Below are 20,197 nucleotides of genomic sequence, written 5' to 3'. Positions count from 1 at the left end.
AGGCGATGCAGTGATGGGAGTGGTTGGGGGAAGAGGATGAATTGTTTTCACAAAATGCATCATCCTATCCTCTTGACTGTTAAAATCCTCCTCTGCTGTGGTGAGCACTCACATGAAACATAAATATCTTCACTTCTTTGGCCCACTCAAAGAGGTCCATACACATACCTCTTCCCCATACCTCCTTGTCTCCAATTTTCCAATCATGTTCCTTCCATGTCACTGACCATCCAGCGAAACCACTGGCCACAGCCCACGAATCACGTCTGACCATTTCTCCTTCCAAGCAAAGTGAACAACCAGGTACACTGCTTAAAGTTCTGCCCATTGCAAGGATTTCCCTTCACGACTGTCCTTCAGGGAGGTCCCAGAAAGGGGCTGTAGATCTGCTGCTGTCCACTTTCAAGTGGTACCTGCATATTGCACAGAACCATCTGTAAACCAGGAACAAGTTTTCTCTTTCTCAGTTAACACATCGTAAGGACCTCCCCATGAGGCCATAGGTACAGACTGTGAGATAGAAGGTAACGTGACAGAATGGAGACCATGGGTATTTGGGCCACTTCCTCATGCAACTTACTTGTGCCATCAGATCCTGCTCAGGGCCGGATCTCATATATATCACTTCCATTTAATGATGGAATGCTGCTGTGCACGTCCAACTTTATGACTCTGTGGGTCAGATAACACCCAGTTTATAAATGGACACCTCAGGCCACATGGTGACTTGATGTCCCATGGTTAAGCGTTCAGTCTCTACTAAGCCCCAGTAACAACCCAAAAGGTGTTTTTCAAAAAGAGAGTAGTTATCTGCAGAGGATGGCAGAACTTTGCTCCAAAATCCTAAGGGTCTGCGCTGCGATGCACCAGTAGCCTGCTAAGGACTCCAAACAGCATCTCTGTTGCTGATACTTCAAGCACCATTGGATTAGCCCGATCATATGACCCAGTGGCAGAGCTGCTTGCTCAGCAGCCTGAACCTGTTCCAGAGCCTTCTCTTGGTCTGGGCCCCACTCAAGAACTAGCAGCTTTTTGAGTCACTTGATGAGTAGGCTGGAGTAGCACATCCAAATGGGGGAATATGTTGCCTCCAAAATCCAAAGCGACCCACCAGGCATTGTCCCTCCCCCTTTGTGGGAGGGGCCAGATGCAATAACTTTTCCTTGAAGACTGTTGTGATTGCTATTTTGTATAAGTCGTATTTGACAGTGAAAGCTGGTCTAACTGAGTTAAGACACCTAACTACAATGGGGCTGATTGGACCCCATGGTAGTAGGGGCCAACTGGCAACACTCAATCAAAGGCAAGGTGGGCTTGTTTACCATAATGGACAGGGGAGTCAAAGCAGTAATCAGAATACTCTGACTTGTGTGAACTTGTAAGCAGAAGAATTTTAGTGCTTAATAAATATTCATTGATGCAGTGAAATATGCATGAAAAATAAGTGTTCAGAATATCCAAGATAACATTGAGAAAGAATAATAATAAGAGTGTAATTCATCCATATGCTCTAGCATTAAAACAATTTGATGATAGTGCCTGAATAGATAAAGAATAGGAAATCTGCAAATAGAACCAAGGAAACCTTGAAATTTAATATATGATTAATGATTTGAGAACACTGAGACTCAGGAGGAGCAAATCACTTATAAGAAAATAAAACAGCAGATCTTTACATACTTAATACTATATGAGGGTGAGTTATCTTAAATTATTGATATTAATAATCTAGCAATATTTTTTACTGGAATTAGTTATATTTCCATATGCAATTATAAACAGATACAATGCCAAATTTTGAAAAATTGACACTTTTTATTATTTTTATTAGGATAATATCAAAAAGTTGTTACAGTCCTAGGAATAAATCCAATGAAAGATGTATAAGACCACTACTCAGAAAACTTTAATAGAAATTAAAGAAGGAGTAGAGGGTTCATCATTTAAAAGTTATCACTATTTGGTCATATTTTCTCATTTTTTTTTTTCACCCATATGTTCATGGAAATGCAAAGGAACAAGAAGAACAAGAATAGACAATATAATCTTAAAGAATAAAAACTTGGGAGAACTTATATTATCAACATTTATTATAAGGGTACAGCATCTTATAAGGTGTGGTAAGGACTATAAGCATTGATGTGGAATGTAATTTATGATTAAGATATCAGTGTAGACCAGTTTTTTTTTTCAAGTAATGTTGCTCATTCAATTGGCTATTCGTATATTAATAGAAAAACGTGAGTCTTGAGTCCAACGTTACAGAAAATAATCAATTCCAGATGGACCATAAAGCTAAACATGAAAGATGTTGTTGTTGTTGGTGCCGTTGAGTCAGTTCCAACCTGTATCCACTCCATGTGACAGTAGAACTGCCCATATGGTTCTCTTGGCTGTAAGCTTTACAGAAGCAGATCACTGAGTCTCCCACAGACCCTTTGGGTGGGTTTGAACTACCAGCCTTTTGGGTAGCCAGCCAAGCGGTTAACCGTTACGCTACTAGGGCTCCTTAAACATGAAAAATAAAAGCATGAGATTTATTTGTAAGAAGATCCTTCAATTATAAATTCTGTTTATTTTATAGATAAGGATTATTTAGATTTAAAATTTTCTTCTTGTTGCAGTTTTGGTAACTTGTGTCTTTCAAAAAATTTGCCCATTAAGTTGTCTAATTTATTAGCATATTTTTTTGTAATGTTTCCTTATTGTCAATTTAATGGTTATATGATATCTGGTGATACAGGTAACTTTTTTCTTGATCAGTACAGCTAGAGATCTAGTTTTGTTTTTAGTTGTTGTTTAAAAAAGATTTATCAATATTAGGGGGTTATCTTTCCTAGTTACTGGCAGTTTTTTCTTCTGATTTGGTATTGAATTTAGTAGTCATTTTTCTGTAGCTATTGAGATGACTTTGTGTTTCATTTTTAGGTTGTTAATACAGTAAATTATATTGACTGATTTAAAAAATGTTAAAGCATTCTTCCATCTGAGGATGAACTCCACTTGTTGTTATATATAATTCTTTTTATATATTACTGCATTTGATTTTTGCATCTATTTTCATGAGATGTTGAAGTATAATTTTCTTTTTCTTGTTATGTCTGTTTTTTGAAATTGTGTTCATAGAATTGTTCTTATTTCTTCCTTAAATGTTTCAGAAAATTTACCAATGTAGCTATGTTTGTCTTTTTGTGTGTGTATGTGGTATATTTTAATTTCTGATTAAAAAATTTTAAATTCAAATAACATAATTCAGACTATTTCTTTTTAGTCATTTTTGATAATTTATGTTCAGCATGGGTTTTGTGTACTTCATTTTCTGTTAGGGCCCAGTGAATCATCTCTCCTGGAAAATGTTCTATGTGTGGTTGAAAATATGTGTAGTTTGAGTCATGTATTTTGAATTTTTGTTACTGGATATATATGCATTTGACTTGTTTTCACGTTATGTGGTCTTGTTATCGTTAAGTTCAGTCCCTCTTTGTCACTAGCGATTTTCCTGCTATTAATGTTCTTATCTGATATTAATATTGCCCCTTTAGGTCTGTTACTATTTGCACGGTAGATATTGTCTCCATTTTTTTAGTTTTAAGCTATTTGTGTCTTTGAATTGAATGTTCTTTCATAGGCACAGTCTATTTGGATTATTACACAGTCTGACAACCTCCTGGTTAAATACTGTATGTTTAAAAAAGAAGAGAAGTGAATAGATACGCATATTAAATAAAAATGTATCCATATATATACTGTTTTTAGTGCTCCGCATTCCTTCCTATATATCTAAGTAACCATGTCATTTAGCTTCAGTGTGAAAGATATTCTTTAGTGTTTCTTATAGTTCACTTCTGTTAGCAGTGTATTTTCTCAGTTTTTGGTTATCTGGAAATTTGTTTATTTTACCTCATTTTGAAGACTAGTTTTGGTTATTGAGAATCTTTTTGTTTCAACCCTTTCAAACTGTCTATTTTCAATTTTTTCTAGCTTTGTTTTTAATAAGAAATCAGCTATCATTTTATTATTATTCCCCTATTTGTAAATTTCTTTTTTCCCTACTATGATGTGTCTAAATGTGTTTTTTTTTTTTTGGTACTTATTCTGCCTTTTTCTTTAATTTTGGAAAATTCTCATTTTATGTCTACTTTTTTTTTTTTTTGCTCTGTTCTAACATGCATGTTTTATATCAGACTATTCCTTTTCTCAGTTTTCTCTTATCTTTTTTCTCTTTGTATCTCAGGTAGAATAATTTTTATTAAGCCCATTGACTGGCTTTTTCATATGTGAATCTTCTCATTTCTGGCATTTCTATGTGGCTACTTGTATGCTTCTGGCTAGTAATATTTCCTGTTTATTTGTGGATGTTGTTCAAATTCACTAGCGTATAACATACTAATCATATTTGTTTCAAAATGTTGTCTGATAATTACAACATTCGGGCCATCTTTTTATCTAGTTCTAATGAAAATGGGTCATTTTTTCCTTACTTTTTCTGTGTCTCATTATTTCATATTTTATACCAAACATTGTCTACAAAGAAACAATAGAGATCAAAGTAAATATTACATGCACCAAGAAGGAATCTGCCTCTTCTTCTGTGAATGGGAATTTGGAAGGGATGCAGTATGTTGGTGAGATGGTTTGGGGTTCTTTGTTTCAACTGAGTATTTTTAACATCTCATATTATATCCTTTATAGGGTTATTATTTATACTTTTTTATGTATGTAAAATAAACATGAACATGTGTGGCAAATTTATTATTCCGTAACAACAAAGAACACAGTTACAAAACACAGAAAAAATTTAACAGACCCATATCAAAAGAAGACATTTCAATGCCCAGTTAAGACCTAAAGAGATGCTGAACTTCATTGGTCATCACTCCTTACAATGACTAAAATCAAGAAGACTGACAGTACTAAGTGTTTTTGAGGAGATAGAACAGCTAGAACTGCTGGTGCCTATGTAAAATGATGTGTGATATTAATGAAATACACCTACTGATAAAGTTTAGCATTCACCATATCTTTCAAATTGTAAGCAAACTCAATTTTGTGTAATAATTGAAGTTAAATCGTTTCTTCAAACTTTATTTTAGTATACTAGTAATTCTTGGTTTCAGGATTTAAAAATAAAACATTTACTAAAATATTGACATTGTGAACAATTTGGTTCCAACATACAGTTCCTTTTACATACAGTTTATAGCTTTGACTAAGTGATTTGTAATTGAACAATATGAGTTAATAAACAATTTACTCTCATATTTATTTCGGACTTTTATTGCTCAGATAAACTCATTTTGGTTTAGGTTTGTATTGTATTTTTCATATTATGATTTTTTTAATCATAGCATTTAATTTTCATGAAGATATATGTATAACATTGTTTCCATTAATTTTATGAGTATCCTCCATAACTTTATGAAAATGGTTTATATTTCTATATAAGGAACAATCATTTTATTTTTTTGTTCTTTAATGAGGCAACATTGGAGTACAGAAGCCAGGCAACTAATGGTTCTATCAAACGAAACCTTAAGAAAAAAAGATCCTTTTTTTGTAGACGTGAGCATGCCTTAGGGCTAGAGGATGGTAAGCCTGGGTCTTTTGCCTAAATTTCCATTTCCTGAAGTGATGTTCTTTATTGTATATTTCATAGCTGTATAGATATTCTAAGCTAAGTGTTTTCTTCCTTCTTAGACATTGTTTAATATGGCCTTAATTTTATTGTGCTTTAGGTGAAAGTTTATAGTACAGATTTGTTTCTCATTCAAAAATTTACACAAATCATTTTGTGACATTGGTTGCAATCCCTGCAATGTATCAACATTCTCCCCATTTCCACCCCAGGTTCCCTGTGTCCATTCGTCCAGCTTTCCTGTCCCTTAACTGCCTTTTTATCTTTGCTTTTGGGCAGATGTTGCCCATTTGGTCTCGTATACATGATTGAACTAAGAAGCAAGTTCCTCACAGGTGTTATTGTTTGTTTTATAGGCCTGTCTTATCTTTGGCTGAAAGGTGGACTTTAAGAGTGGCTTCATTTCTGAGTTAGTAGGGTGTCTGGGGGCCGTAGTCTTGGGGTTCCTCCAGTCTTTGTCAGACCAGTAAGTCTGGTCTTTTTTTGTGAATTTGAATTTTGTTCTACATTTTTCTCCTGCCCTGTCTGGGACCCTCTATTGTAATCCCTGTCAGAGTGGTTGGTGGTAGTAGCTGGAGACCATCTGATTATTCTGGGCTCAGCATGGAGGAGGCTGTGGTTCATTAGTTCTTTGGATCAATGTTTTCCTTGTGTCTTTGGTTTTCTACATTCTCCTTTGCTGCAGATGGGATGGAACAAGTAGGTGTATTTTAGATGGCTGCATACAAGCTTTTAAGACACCAGACACTACTCACCAAAGTAGGATGTAGAACATTTGAATTATCAACTTTGTTATGCCAATTGAACTAGATGTCCTCTGAGACCATGGTCCCCAGCCCTCAGCCCTAGTAAATCAGTCCCTCAGGGTGTTTGGATGTGTCTAGGAAGCTTCTGTAACTGCCTTGGTCCAGTCGTGCTGATTTCCCCTATACTGTTTGTTGTTTTTCCCTTCTTCAAAATTAGCAGTTATCTACTATTTTTTTTTTTTTCTACTATCTAGTGATTTCCCTCCTCACCCATCTCCTTCCTCATAACCATCAAAGATTGTTTTTTTCTGTTTGTAAATCTTTTCTGGGGTTTTTAGAATAGTGGTCTCATACAGTATTCTCCCTTTTGTGACTGACTAATTTCATTCAGCATAATGCCCTTCAGATTAATCATATTTTGGCATGTTTTGCGGATTCATTGTTATTCTTTTTCTTTGTGTAGCATTCCATTGTGTGTATGTACTATAATTTGTTTATCCATTCATCTGTTGATAGGTGTTTAGATTGTTTACATCTTTTTGTTATTGTGAATAATGCTGCAGTGAATATGGGTGTGCATATTCTATTCCTGTGGTGGCTCTTTTTTTTTTTTTTTTAATTTTTATTGTGCGTTAAGTGAAAGTTTACAAATCAAGTCAGTCTCTAACACAAAAACTTATGTACACCTTGCTACATACTCCCAATTGCTCTCCCCCTAATGAGACAGCTGCTCCCTCCCTATACTCTCTCTTTTTGTGTCCATTTTGCCAGCTTCTAACCCCCTCTACCCTCTCATCTCCCCTCCAGGGAGGAGATGCCAACATAGTCTCAAGTGTCCACCTGATGGAAAAAGCTCACTCCTTACCGACATCCCTCTCCAACCCATTGTCCGGTCCAATCCCTGTCTGAAGTCCTGTGATGGCTCTTATTTCTGTAGGACATATTCCTAGGAGTGGGATTGCTGGATTGTATGGTATTTCTATTTCTAGCTTTTTAAGGAGGTGCCATATAATTTTCCTTAGTTGTTGTACCCTTTACATTCCCACCAGCAGTACATAAGAGTTCCAGTCTCCCTGCAGCCTCTGTAGCATTTGTTATTTTCTGTCTTTTTGGTGCGTGCCAATAATGTCAGGGTGAGATGGTATCTCATTGTATTTTTAATTTGCATTTCTCTAACGGCTAATGATTGTGAGCATTTCTTCATGTATCTGTTAGCTGTCTGAATGTTTTCTTCAGTGAAGTGTCTGTTCATATCCTTTGCCTATTTTTTAATTGGGTTATTTGTCTTTTTGTTGGTGAGGAGTTGAAGTATTCTGTAGATTTTAGAGATTAGACCCTTGTCCGATAAGTTGTAGCCAAAATTTTTTTCCCAGTCTGTAGATTCTCTTTTTTACTCTTTTGGAAGTCTTGTGATGAGCATAAACGTTTAATTTTTATGAGTTCTCAATTATGTAGTTTTCTCTTCTGATATTTGTGCGTTGTTAGTTATGGTTTGCATTGTGTTTATGCCATGTATCAGGGCCGCTAGCATTGTCCCTATTTTTTCTTTTGTGATCTTTATCGTTTTAGGTTTTATATTTACATATTTGATCCATTTTGAGTTAGTTTTGTGTATGGTGTGAGGTATGGCTCTTCTTTCATTTTTTTTTACAGTTGGACCTCCAATTGTGCTAGCACCATTTGTTAAAAAGACTCTTTCCCCCCTTTAGTGTACTGTGGTCCTTTGGCAAAGAGCATCTGACCACAGGTGAATGGATTTACATCTGGGTTCTTGATTCTGCTCCATTAGTCTATGTGTCTGTCACTGTACCACTATCAGGCTGTTTTGACTACTGTGGCTGTATAGTAGGCTCTGAGATCAGGTAGTGTGAGGCCTCCTACTTTGTTCTTTTTCTTCAGTAGTGCTTTGCTTATCTAGAGCCTCTTTCTTTTTTATATAAAGTTGGTGATTAGTTTTACCGTCTAGTTAAAGAATGCTGTTGGTATTTGAATTGAGATTGCATTGTATTTGTATTTTGCTCTGAGTAGAATTGACATTTTCACAGTGTTGAGTCTTCCTATCCATGAGCATGGTATGTTTTTCCATTTATGTAGGTCTCTTTTGGTTTCTTGCAATAGTGTTTTGTAGTTTTCTTTGAATAGGCCTTTTCTGTCCCTAGTTAGATTTATTCCTAAGTGTTTTTATCTTTTTAGAGGCTATTATAAATGTTATTGTTCTCTTTGTTGGTGTACAGGAATCCAACTGATTTTTTTTGTGTTGATCTTGTATCCTTTTACTCTGCTGAATTTTTTCTATTAGTTCCAGTAGTTTTCTTGTGGAATCTTTGGGGTTCCTTATGTATAGAAACATATAATCTGTGAATAGGGGTAGTTTTACTTCTTCCTTTCCAATCTGGATGCCCTATATTTCTTGTTCTTGTCTTTTTGCTCTAGCTAGGACTTCTAGCACAATGTTACATAGGAATGATGGTAAAGAACATCCTTGTCTCATTCCCATTCTCAGGGGGAATGCTTCTAACTTCTCTCTGTTGAGAATGATGTTGGTTCTTGGTTTTGTATAGATGACCTTTATTATGTTGAGGAAGGAACAATAATTTGATACGAAACAATTCTTAATGTTTTTTAAAGCTCAGTTTTCCTCTTCCCTTTGAAATCTCATCACATGTAACTTTGAATACTAATCACATGTAAGTATCTAGTTAGCTGGTTGTTTTATGTTGATGAGTTTGAAGTCATTTCCAGTTCTCTATGAATTCTATTTTTGGGAAAGTCTTGTAGTCTTTATTATTACAAAGTATTTCCGTATGTATTATAATTATAGTAAACTCCTTTTCTTTAGTTTTGCTACTTAATGAAGGCAGAATTTTTAAAAAATCTCATTATTTTTTAAACTCACACTTTAAATAAAAAGATGTAGGAACTAAAGACTGTGAAGTGAACTCAGGTTTTTGTCAAATTTGCAGTTGGATGATATACATGAAAATACAGTTAGAATTGATTCTTCTTACAAAAAGCATTTTTGCATTTATTTCTTTTTATTTTAGCTGTGTAATAAATGTGCCTTATTTAATACATGTTTAGTAAGTATAAAGTACAGAGCAAAATCAAGACAGTTATTTTTTAGTACTCATCAATTTGCTTATCATAAGTAATTAATGATTATATAACTTGTGAATAGTAGGAAAAATAGAAGTGAGATTGAAAATGAGGAAAATGTTATCAAGGAAAAATGCAAATCATCAGTTTGGCATACGTAGTCTTTTGAACTTACATACCAACCAAACTCATTGCCATCGAGTCGATTCCAACTCATAGTGACCTTATAGGACAGAGTAGAGCTGCCCCATTGGGTTTCCAAGCTTGTAATCTTTGTAGAAGCTGACTACCACATCCTTCTCCCATGGAGTAGCGGGTATGTTTCAACCAGGGCTTCATACTGGTTTGAACTGGTTCAGTCATGGCCAATGAAGTAAAACCGGAACAGACCTGAATTTTTACAATTTGGATGAACTGAAATGATAACAAGAATGGAAAAGTCTGTGGGTCAAAGCTGTGGAATGGGACACTCAGAAGAGGCGTAGAGAGCCCTTTTGGGAGCCCAATATGTGAGATTGGACTATTGGCAGGAATGTGACAGTGACAGACACTCAAAGTGGTGATGTTGGTTGCCATTTTTGAGTGGCGCACCGCTGTTTCTGCCTCTGCTCAAAATCTGATGGGCAAGAGATTTGGTTGCTATGCAATGCATATGTTGCCCTAGTTTCTAAGAAAGAGATTAGGGTTTTAGCAGGGCTTATTAAACATGTGTGTCTGTTCAGATTTCTCTTCCTTGTCCATGCATGACTGAACTGGGATGAACTAGTGACCTTTTGGCTATTAGCCAAGTAGTTAATCACTGTGCCATCAGGGTTTCTTGAACTTTCTATACTTAATTGTAAATTAAACCTTCCTTACAGAATTTTTTTGCATGTGACTCTTTGTTTGGGAGTGGCTACTGTATTATTTTGAAAATCTATTTATCTGATTAGTTTTTTCTGCATTTTCCCCTTTTGAGCTTGCCACCTTCTCTTCATGGCTTCACTTTAACCCTGGTAATCTAGGTCTGATGGTTTGTTGGATTCTTATGTAAGTACTAGGGCTGCATAATTATGTATTTTCAGATATGTGAAAGATTATGTTCTGCATCAGCAAATTAACAAAGCATATGTGTTAAATGTGACATTTTCTTTTTTAATTGTGGTAAATATATTTGTAAAAAATTATTTGACATCTCAAAAATTAACTCAAAATTAATGATAGATTTAAATGTAAAACATGAAACTTCTACTGGAAAACATATGAGAAAATCTTTGTGACCTTGGGTTAAGCAAAAATCCTTAGCTGTGACATCTCATTAAAATTAAAAACTTGCTCTATGAAAGACACTTTCGGCAATACCAATATATATGCCATGATAGAGACAACTTTTAAACTGCTGAATGAAGTGGGGGATTAGTTGTTGGATTGGTAGATAAATTGCATTAGAAAATTCAGGTTTGGAGAGGTGACAAAAGGTGTTTGAGAAGGTCCTCATGCTTAGGGACACTGAGCTTCTGTTAAGGGTGGTGTGTATTTGGGAATGTAAAAGGGTGATGGTTGAACAACATGATGAACATAATTACTGTATTTTATGCAAATAATGTGTGCCTTCTACGTTTGTTTGCCAACTGCTCTCCCCACCCCAAGGTATTTTCTTAAGTGTGCTATGCTATGTTTTATACAGCAACATGTAAAAAAATCAGCATAACAGCACTTATAAAAACACCTTGCGGGGAGGAGGGAGTGGTTGGCAAACAAATGTAGATGGTGCATGTTGTCTGTGTAAAAAATATGGTAATGTACTGAATTGTACATGTGAAGATTGTTGACATTTTCTTTCTTCCCATTACTAGCACTGTTGCTCAGATTTCCCTGCCTCAAATATTAAACAAGGGTTATGATTTTCCACTTGATCTTTTGAAATAACATTAAATGTGGTATTTATATTAATATCTTGCAAGTAGCAGTACTTTAACCTTTAAAAAATGAGTGTATTTTGGATGTACTTTAGCAGTTCATTTCTTTAAAAATTCCCAATAATTTATAAATCTTTGGCCCTACGAAAAATGTGATTTGTATTGATTCTGGTTAAATTTTAATACGCTGAATTGGTCAGATATAATGCATTTACACTGAAGAGCAGTTGCCTTAATTTACCACCACTACCCCCCTGCCCCCGCCCTCCTGTTGGGAAATTCAGCAGTCATTTTAAGTGGCAAAAACCAAACTTGTTGCCATGGAGTCAATTCTGACTCATAGCGAGGCTGTAGGACAGAGGGTTTCCAGGGAGCTGCTGGTAGGTTTGAACTGCTGACCTTTTGGTTAGCAGCGGAGCTCTTAACCACCGTGCCACCAGCGTTCCTATTAAGTAACAGGTTACATAAATCCATTTTATATTTAATTCCATGACTCTGAGCTGTCATTGGAAAAACACTTTTAGTATATGGCTAATAGTTGATTGATTTATTAGATTTATAATAAAAATTATTTAGAGTAAAATATTTTTGAGATTATTCTATTTTGATCACATTTCTCCTTTTAACTATCCCTATCCTGCCTAAAAATATTTTCCACCTTTTTTTCTAGCCTAAATATTACAAGAAATGTTGGTTTTTGCCTCTGTTTTTTAATTGAGCTAGTAGATATTTGTTTTCTTCTCGATAATTTAACTTATTCATGAATTACTTTATGAAATTTCACATTCATATTTTTTTTTCTTTTTGGTGTCTTTTTTCCCTCCCCCTAATTTTAGGATCCTCGTCGTAGTCTTGCAGGAGAAAATTGCTGCCTTTGATAGCTGTACTTTCACAAAAAAATTCTTTGTCACAAGTAGGTACCAAATTGTTTTCTTTTCTTTCATATGCATTTGAGTTTATACTTCTTACTTGAAAGAGTTAGCAAAATAGTTGTAATTTTAGATTTTTTCAGTGCTTTATGGATTTTCCCTTGCGATGATATTCCTGTGATTCTGTGGATGTCCTCAGATTCAGTTCTACAATTTTTTGATGTATTTTCAACTTACCAACACATTTCTTTATGTTACCGAGAAAGCTACATACCATGTTTCCTCAATTTCTCTTTGTATGAAAAAATTTAAGTAGTTAGGATTTAGTTTCACTTACCTATTTCTTATACTTTCAAAACAGTTATTAAATTACTTAGTTAACGTACATACTTGAGGAGGTAACTGGATTATTCTATATGATGGATCAGGAATTAAAACTCCCTACCTTTCTAATCCTCACAACTTCTACTACTGCCCAGAAATGCAGCAATAAGTGTAGACTTCAGGATCTAAACTTTAATCTCTACCATTCCTTATGAGTAAGGACCCTGAAGTTTTCTTGGATGAAAAAGCATGGTCTTTGTGAGATGTTAACTTTAAAGGGGAAATTCCAGTTTTTAGTAAAAGCTTTTCAGCTTTTCTGGTAATAGAGGAAAGTTGTCCTTGCTTGATTTTTTGTTTTATCTCCCCTCCCCCCCACCCCAGGATTCCTAGCTTTAGCCCATTTTTATTTTTTCTAGCTTCTTCAATATCTGGTGATTTCTTTTGGTACTTGAAAATAGTGGGAGGAAACAAATCCAAGATGAGGATCCTTCTTTGTGCCAGGTTTTTGCTAGCACATAAATGTTCATTTGTACCATCTGTGCTTTTTACCTATGTAGTGTTCTGATGGGTTAAGATACTCTGCGTTAGTAAGACTTCAGCAGTAAAGGATTTACAGACTAAGTGTACAAATATTTTTCTATGTAAAATTTGGTCTTGGGTTTTGTTTTGAAAGTTGAAGGGTTAATGGTTGTCCGATTGTCTAGGACTGAAAATGTGAAGCAGAAACTGGAGGGTTTCCTTTTTTTGTTTGTTTTTTAATACAGTCTGAAAAATTTTGCCTCTTTGTACTCTGTATTTTAAGTTCTAAAATTGACCATGGAAGCTGAGGCGAACTTTGTCTGGAGCTTCTCATATGTATGTGCTACATTGCTTCAGAAATAATTCTGTGGAAAGGATCTCATCTTTGGTATGGCTAGGGAATTACCAATTGTATATGCTGAGTCTCCTGATACATAGCATCTATTTAAATACTTAGTTATCAGATATTTATTGAATACCTACTGTGTGTCAGCTTCCCGGCTAAGACAGACTAAGAAGAAGGACCTGGTGGTCTACTTCTGAAAAAATTGGCCAGTGAAAACCTTATGAACAGCAGCAGAACACTGTCTGCAGATGAGCCCCTCAGGTTGGAAGGTTCTCAAAATAAGAATGGGGAAGAGATGCCCTTTCCGAGTAGAGTCGACCTTAATGATGTGGATGTAGTCAAGCTTTTGGGACCTTCATTTCCTGATGTGGCATGACTCAAAATGAGAAGAAACAGCTGCAAAAATCTATTAATAGCCAAAATGTGGAATGTATGAAGTGTGAATCTCGGAAAATCGAAAGTTTTCAAAAATGAAATGGAATGCATAAAGATCTTTATCCTATGTATTAGTGAGCTGAAATGTACTGGTATTGGACATTTTGAATGAAACAATAATATGGTCTACTATGCTGGGAATGACAAATTGAAGAGGAATGATGTCACATTTATCATCAAAAAGAACATTTCAAGATCTATCTTGCAGAACAGTACTGTCAATGAAAAGATAGTATCCATATGCCTATAAGGAAGACCAGTTAATACTAATATTATTCAGGTTTACACTCCAACCACTAATGGCAAAGGTGAAGAAGTTGAAGATTTTGACCCATTTCTGCAGCCTGAAATTAATAAAACGTGCAATTAAGATGCCTTAATAATTGGTGGTGATTGGAATGCAAAAGTTGGAAACTAAAAAGAAGGATCGGTAGTTAAATATGGCCTTGGTGATAGAAACGATGCTAGAGATCGCATGATAGAATTTTGTAAGAGCGATGACTTCTTCATTGCCAATACCTTTTTCCAAAAACACAACGGTGACAGCATACACATGGACCTCACCAGATCGAATACGCAAGAATCAAATCGACTATATCTGTGAAAAGAGATGATGGAAAAGCTCAATCATTTATGTCGAGGGAAAGTGAAGAAAACCAAAGACAGAGGGGAAAGATTAGTCCATAGGACTAATGCACTACAACTACCAGAGCCTGAGTCCAGCACAACTAGATAGTGCCCAGCTACTACCACTGACTGTTCTGACAGGGAAAACAATAGAGGATCCCAGACAGAGCTGGAGAAAGATGTGGAGCAAAATTCTAAGTCACCAAAAGAAAAAGACTAGACTTACTGTTCTGACAGACCGGAAAGTCCCCAAGAGTATAGCCTCCGCACACTTTTATAACTCAGTAATGAAGTCACTCCTGAGGTTCACCCTTCAGCCGAAGATTAGAGGGGCCCATAAAACAAAATGAGACTGAAAGGGCACACCAGCCCAGGGTCAAGGATGAGAAGGCAGGAGGAGACAGGAAAGCTGGTAACGTGGAACCCAAGGTTGAGAAGGGGAGAGTGTTAACATGTTGTAGGGTTGACAAGTAATATCACAAAACAATATGTATATTAGTTGTTTAATGAGAAACTTGTTTGCTCTGTAAACTGTCATCTAAAAGTACAATTAAAAAATTAGAATATTTTACTTCAATTGAAAACCCTAGGAAGCAGATTACACATGTGGTTTTAGGTTGGTAAGATTGATGATATTTGGTAAGTACTTTTATTAAGAAATTTACCTTATTTGAATTACCTAAGTGATTTAGATCATCAGTTTCAAAAAAATTTGGCATGACCTGATTTTTCATATCAAGGACTAAAGGGTGCCACTGCCTTATTTTTCTCTAATCTCTGCATCCTCTCCCAGCTCCTTTACACAGACTGAAACTTGGTGGGTGGAAAGAGGCATTGTACAAATTATGTGTGCTTCTCCGAATTTGAGTTTTCGATATCCCTTATGTGTATGCTGGTTTTGCCTGGTACAATGAAGAGGAGATTGAGGGACAGAAGATCTGGGGCAAGGGGCAGGCAAGGCATACTGTGATAGCATTGCTGGCAGTCCATTTGCTTATGCCATGTAGTTTTTCTCCATTGCCTGTAAGCACTGTCCAAAGAAAGTGACAATAATATAGACAAATTCTCCACTTAATGAGGATACTCTTTTTGATCATGCAACCACTTAATATCTAAGATAATTTGAAAAATTCTTGTATAATACAATTCTGAGTGCCATAGGTATGTATAAATACAATGAAGAAACTGTAAAATAAGTAGAGACAGCTGTGCCCATCAGAGCAAGCATCATGGGAATTTGTGCCAAAGGGTGGAAGGAACAAGTAAAGAGATCTGATAGAGAACTGGGAAGGGAATACAGCCAATATGATGAGACAGGACACACCTTTGTATTTGGCTGTACAGAAAAGGTGACCTTGAGCAGCTGTCTGATGTGGAAACCTAAAACCCAGGTATGGTTAAGAAAACAAAAGACAAAGACTGATAGATGTCATTAGCACTGTCCGTAAATTGAAATGTAGATATGAAGTCTCAGGGGAGCAAGCAAGCTCTTTCCACTGGCTTCTGTTTTTGCTTTACGTAGGAAAAATATTATTACCTCTTCAATTCCTAGTGTTATTTCTTAGTGTTAGTATGGGTGTCCGTTATCAGTGCTAACAATGAATAACAAATGGGAGTTTTAAAACACAAAAATGTTTTTAATATTTGAAAGAAGAGCTTTGCTTTTTATATTTGGAAACAAGTTGGTAACATTTGTGAGAGAGGATTCATGTGTTCTTGTGAGATCCAGGATCATTTTTAGTTTGAGGATACATATAAGAGGCTTGTTAGTAAGCTGTAAGATGATCAAATAAATCTCTGAAATGGTATTCAGTATTTTATATTCATGTGTATTTTTCTGGGGAGGGTGTCCCCGATTTTTTCATCAGACTTTTTAGGGAGTAACCAATACAAAGAAGATTCTAGGATTATTATTTAGTAACACCTGCTTTTTTTTAAAAAAAAAAAAAAAAAGCAGCTTTTCATACACCATACAATTCACCTGTTAAAAGTATAAACTCAGTGGCTTTTAGCGTGTTCACAGAGTTGTGAAACCATCACCATAATCAATATTAGAACATTTTTCCTCACCCCAAAATGAAACCCTGTAACTTGTAGCCATAATCTTTCCATCTCCTCCAGCCTTAAACCAAAACCAAACCTGTTGCTTTTGAGTCTATTCCAACTCACAGTGACCCTCTAGGACAGAGTAGAACTGCCCCATAAAGTTTCCAAGGAGCTCCTGGTAAATTTGAACTGCCAACTTTTTGGTTAGCAGACATAGCTCTTAACCAATACGCCACCAGGGTTTCCCCCCAGCCTTAGGCAACCATTAATCTATTATGTGTCTCTATAGATTTGCCTATTCTGGACATTTCATGTAAATGGAATTATACAATATATGAATTTTTGTGTGTGGCTTCTTTCACTTAGCATAATGTTTTCAAGGTTTTTCGATGTTGTAGCATGTATCAGAACGTCATTCTTCTTTATGGTTGAATAACATTACATGGTGTGGATATACCGTATTTTGTTTATCCATTCATTAGTGATGGGCATTTTGGGTTGTTTGCATCTTTTGGCTATTATGAGTAATGCTGCTGTGAACATTTGTGTACAAGTTTTTGCATCTCATATGTTTTTATTTCTCTTGAGTGTGTACTTGAGTGGAATTGCTGGGCACATGGTAACTCTAAGTTTAATTGTTTGAGGAACCGCCAGATATTTTCCAAAGTGGTTGTGTAATTTGACATTCCCACCAGCAGTGTATGAGAATTCCATATTGTCCCCATCCTCACCAATACTTGGTATTATCTGTCGTCTTTTTGATAGATGATAGTGGTATCTAGTCCTAGTGGTATCTAATGAAGTGGTATCTCATTTTGGATTTCTCTGATGACTAATGATGTTGAGCGTCTTTTTATTGTGTTATTGGTCCTTTTGTACGTCTTTGGAGTGATTTCTGTTCAGATCCTTTGCCCATTTTTTAATTGGGGTATTTATGCCTAATCCAAGGTCACGGATGTTTACTGTGTTTTCTAAGAGTTTAATAGTTTTGCTCCTACATGTAGGTCTTTGATCCATTTTGAATTAATTTTTGTATGTTGTGTGAGAATATCCATTTGTCCTAGCACTATTTGTTGAAATGACTATTTTACCCCATTGAATGAACTTGACATTCTTGTTGAAAATAATTCAGTTGTAAATGTGGATATCTACTTTTTAAAGAAAGGTCTGAAGATTTTTGAGTTGACCTTGCCAAGAAAAATAAGTCAGAGTATTACAGAGTAGTTAAATCTTTTGTTTTTCAAACTGAGTTCAGGTCACCTGTCTGTTGGAGCAATCACTGGGATGATACCGTCTAAAATTGCATCACTCTCATGTGCCGTCTTAATTACTGGAACAAAGTCTTTCCTAATGGAAGGGTCTTCATTTAGTGTGCTTTTCTTGGATTTTGTTTTTATTTAAATTTGGAAACTTGGGTCATTTTAACAGCCAGGCCTCCTTACTTAGTTCACAGATATTTTAAGCAAGTTTGAATTATTTTAGCCTTGTAGAGGTTCACTTTTTCCCCTCTCACTAGTTTTCAAAGATTAGCTAGAGGCAAAAGTTAATCTTTAAAAGAGTCATACTTATAAAGTTGAGATAGTGCTGAGTGGCTGATGTTCTGCTGATTCTAGCTATAAAATGTTTTTTGGAGAGCAGTAAAAACAATTTGGTTTTCATTCCAATACACTATAATTTTTGAGGTCCACTGAGCTTCTAAAAACATCAAACTTAAAAAAGTGGAATGAAAAATTGTAGATTATATTTTCCCTTAGGTTCCTTTAGTATTTGGAGAAAGGAGAATGTATTTATTAACACCTCATGAAGTTGAAGTGGTTATCAGAATTGACAGAGTTGGATTATGTTGACTTTTTAAAAGCTAATTAAGAAGGTTAACTACCTATAATGAGATGTCGGAGTCCCTGGGTGGTAAAGACGGTTAATGTGCTTGGCTGGTAACCAAAAGGCTGGAGGTACAGAGTCCACCTAGAGGAATCTCTGGGCCTGACCATCTACTTCGGAAAAATCTGCCGCCATTGAAAACCCTATGGAGCACAGTTCTACTCTGACACACATGGAGGTGCCATGAGTTGGAATTGACGCCATGGCAACTGGTAATGTTATGCCACAATTCACAGGTTTGAGGACATTTAGTTCTGTTTTTCTTGAGAATTTTTAAAAGGTGGAAAACTTCCTTACAGAACCATATTTACACTCATTTCTTCAGCTCTGAAGTTTTCTATGGGATATGTGTGTATATACACATTTATAAAATTAAGTCTATTTCGTATGAATAAGATTAGTTTACTCTGTAGGAGTCTAATAATGAAATTTATTATCTAAAAAGTACACACTTTGTATTACAGTGTCTTGTGTATGGATATAGGAATGTCACATTACTTGTAGGTCAGAGTTCTAGAAACCCAAAGCCTACCAAATACATAACTTCAAATCCTGGAAGAAACAAAAAATTTTAAACAATGAAGCAAACAAAAATAAGAAGGCTTATACCTTTTATTTTATGACTCATGTAATTTTTCTCCAGTCATTGTCTTCTTTTCAAAATGAAGGCGTGCTTTCAAAATAGTTGGCAGTTCAGGGAGCTGAACTAAAAACTGCTCAGTAATAGAGCCAACAGCCATGTGTCCTTCTTTAGTACTTAAGAGCACAGCAATACTGACATAGTCACAGTGATGCCCAAATGCTACTCAAAGGCTTTCTGAAACAGGGAAGCATGTTATATACATTTATGAAATATTTCAGTTAATAAACGTCTTGAGAATGAAAGAACTGGCTCTTAGAAGTGCGTGCTATTTGGATATTTGGAAAACTTACATAGAGAATTTGATTGTTTGACATTGCCTAATAAATGCATTGATTATGTGTATTGATTAATGTAATTAGACGTTTATTGAGCATCTGCTGTGTGTCAGATACTGTTCTAGGTAATGGAGATTTAGCAGTGAACAGAACAGGCACAAATCCTTGGCCTTACATATCCCTCTAGATAAAAGATAGAAAATAGATGGATAAAAATAATAAATATTTATCATAGAACATGTATTTTTGACTGTAAATGTCAAAGAAGTTAATTATTCTTTTTCTTATTGATAAAGATGCTTCTGAATAAAATACTATCTGTGGATCCATACATATGTTAAAATTTATCAAATTATACCCTTTTATATATGTGCAGTTTATGTCAATATTACCCACAAAAACTGTTCTAAAAAAATCCCAGAAACGATGAACTGTCATATCACTGTAACCTTTGGCAGTATTCTAACTTCCTGGACTCAAGAAACTAATGCCTGAAACATGTAATGATTTACTTGTTTGCTCTAGAGTCAGCTGTTAGACATACATTGAGAACTCTCTTCTCCATAGGAACAATAACATAGATTGAGAACTGCTCTGTAGGGTATTGTCACTGCTGCAGCTTATAATGCGGTTGATGCCCTCTTTTGCTGTTTTGTTCATGTATTTTGTATAATTTGGCTATCTTTTACAAAAGGAGGAAAAAAGTTATTGTGATGAAATCTTGTCTGTCTCCTGATTGTATAAACTTAGATTCCAACTTGAGACATAAACAATGAAATAGGTAACCTCGGTTTGATCCTCAGATGTACATTTTAGAGAGAAACATTTTTGAAAAATTAACGAGATACTTATGGAAT

General features: G+C 35.4%; 1 protein-coding gene across 20 annotated transcripts in view; it reads left to right on the top strand.

Moving 5' to 3' along the window:
• The window catches only part of BCAS3 (BCAS3 microtubule associated cell migration factor), a 623,309-nt gene that overhangs the window by 166,064 nt on the left and 437,048 nt on the right, over window positions 1–20,197 (top strand). For 18 of the 20 annotated variants that reach the window (XM_064271347.1, XM_064271327.1, XM_064271331.1 and 15 more), the window contains one exon: window positions 12,212–12,288. The exons of the other annotated variants lie outside the window; for them this stretch is intronic. In XM_064271347.1, the coding sequence (XP_064127417.1) occupies window positions 12,212–12,288 (77 nt within the window). The remainder of the gene's footprint in view (window positions 1–12,211; window positions 12,289–20,197) is intronic. 20 annotated transcript variants of the gene reach the window in all.

The sequence above is a fragment of the Loxodonta africana genome, chromosome 18 (assembly GCF_030014295.1).
Source record: "Loxodonta africana isolate mLoxAfr1 chromosome 18, mLoxAfr1.hap2, whole genome shotgun sequence".
Classification (NCBI taxonomy): domain Eukaryota; kingdom Metazoa; phylum Chordata; class Mammalia; order Proboscidea; family Elephantidae; genus Loxodonta; species Loxodonta africana.
This window is presented reverse-complemented; position numbering and strand designations above follow the sequence as displayed.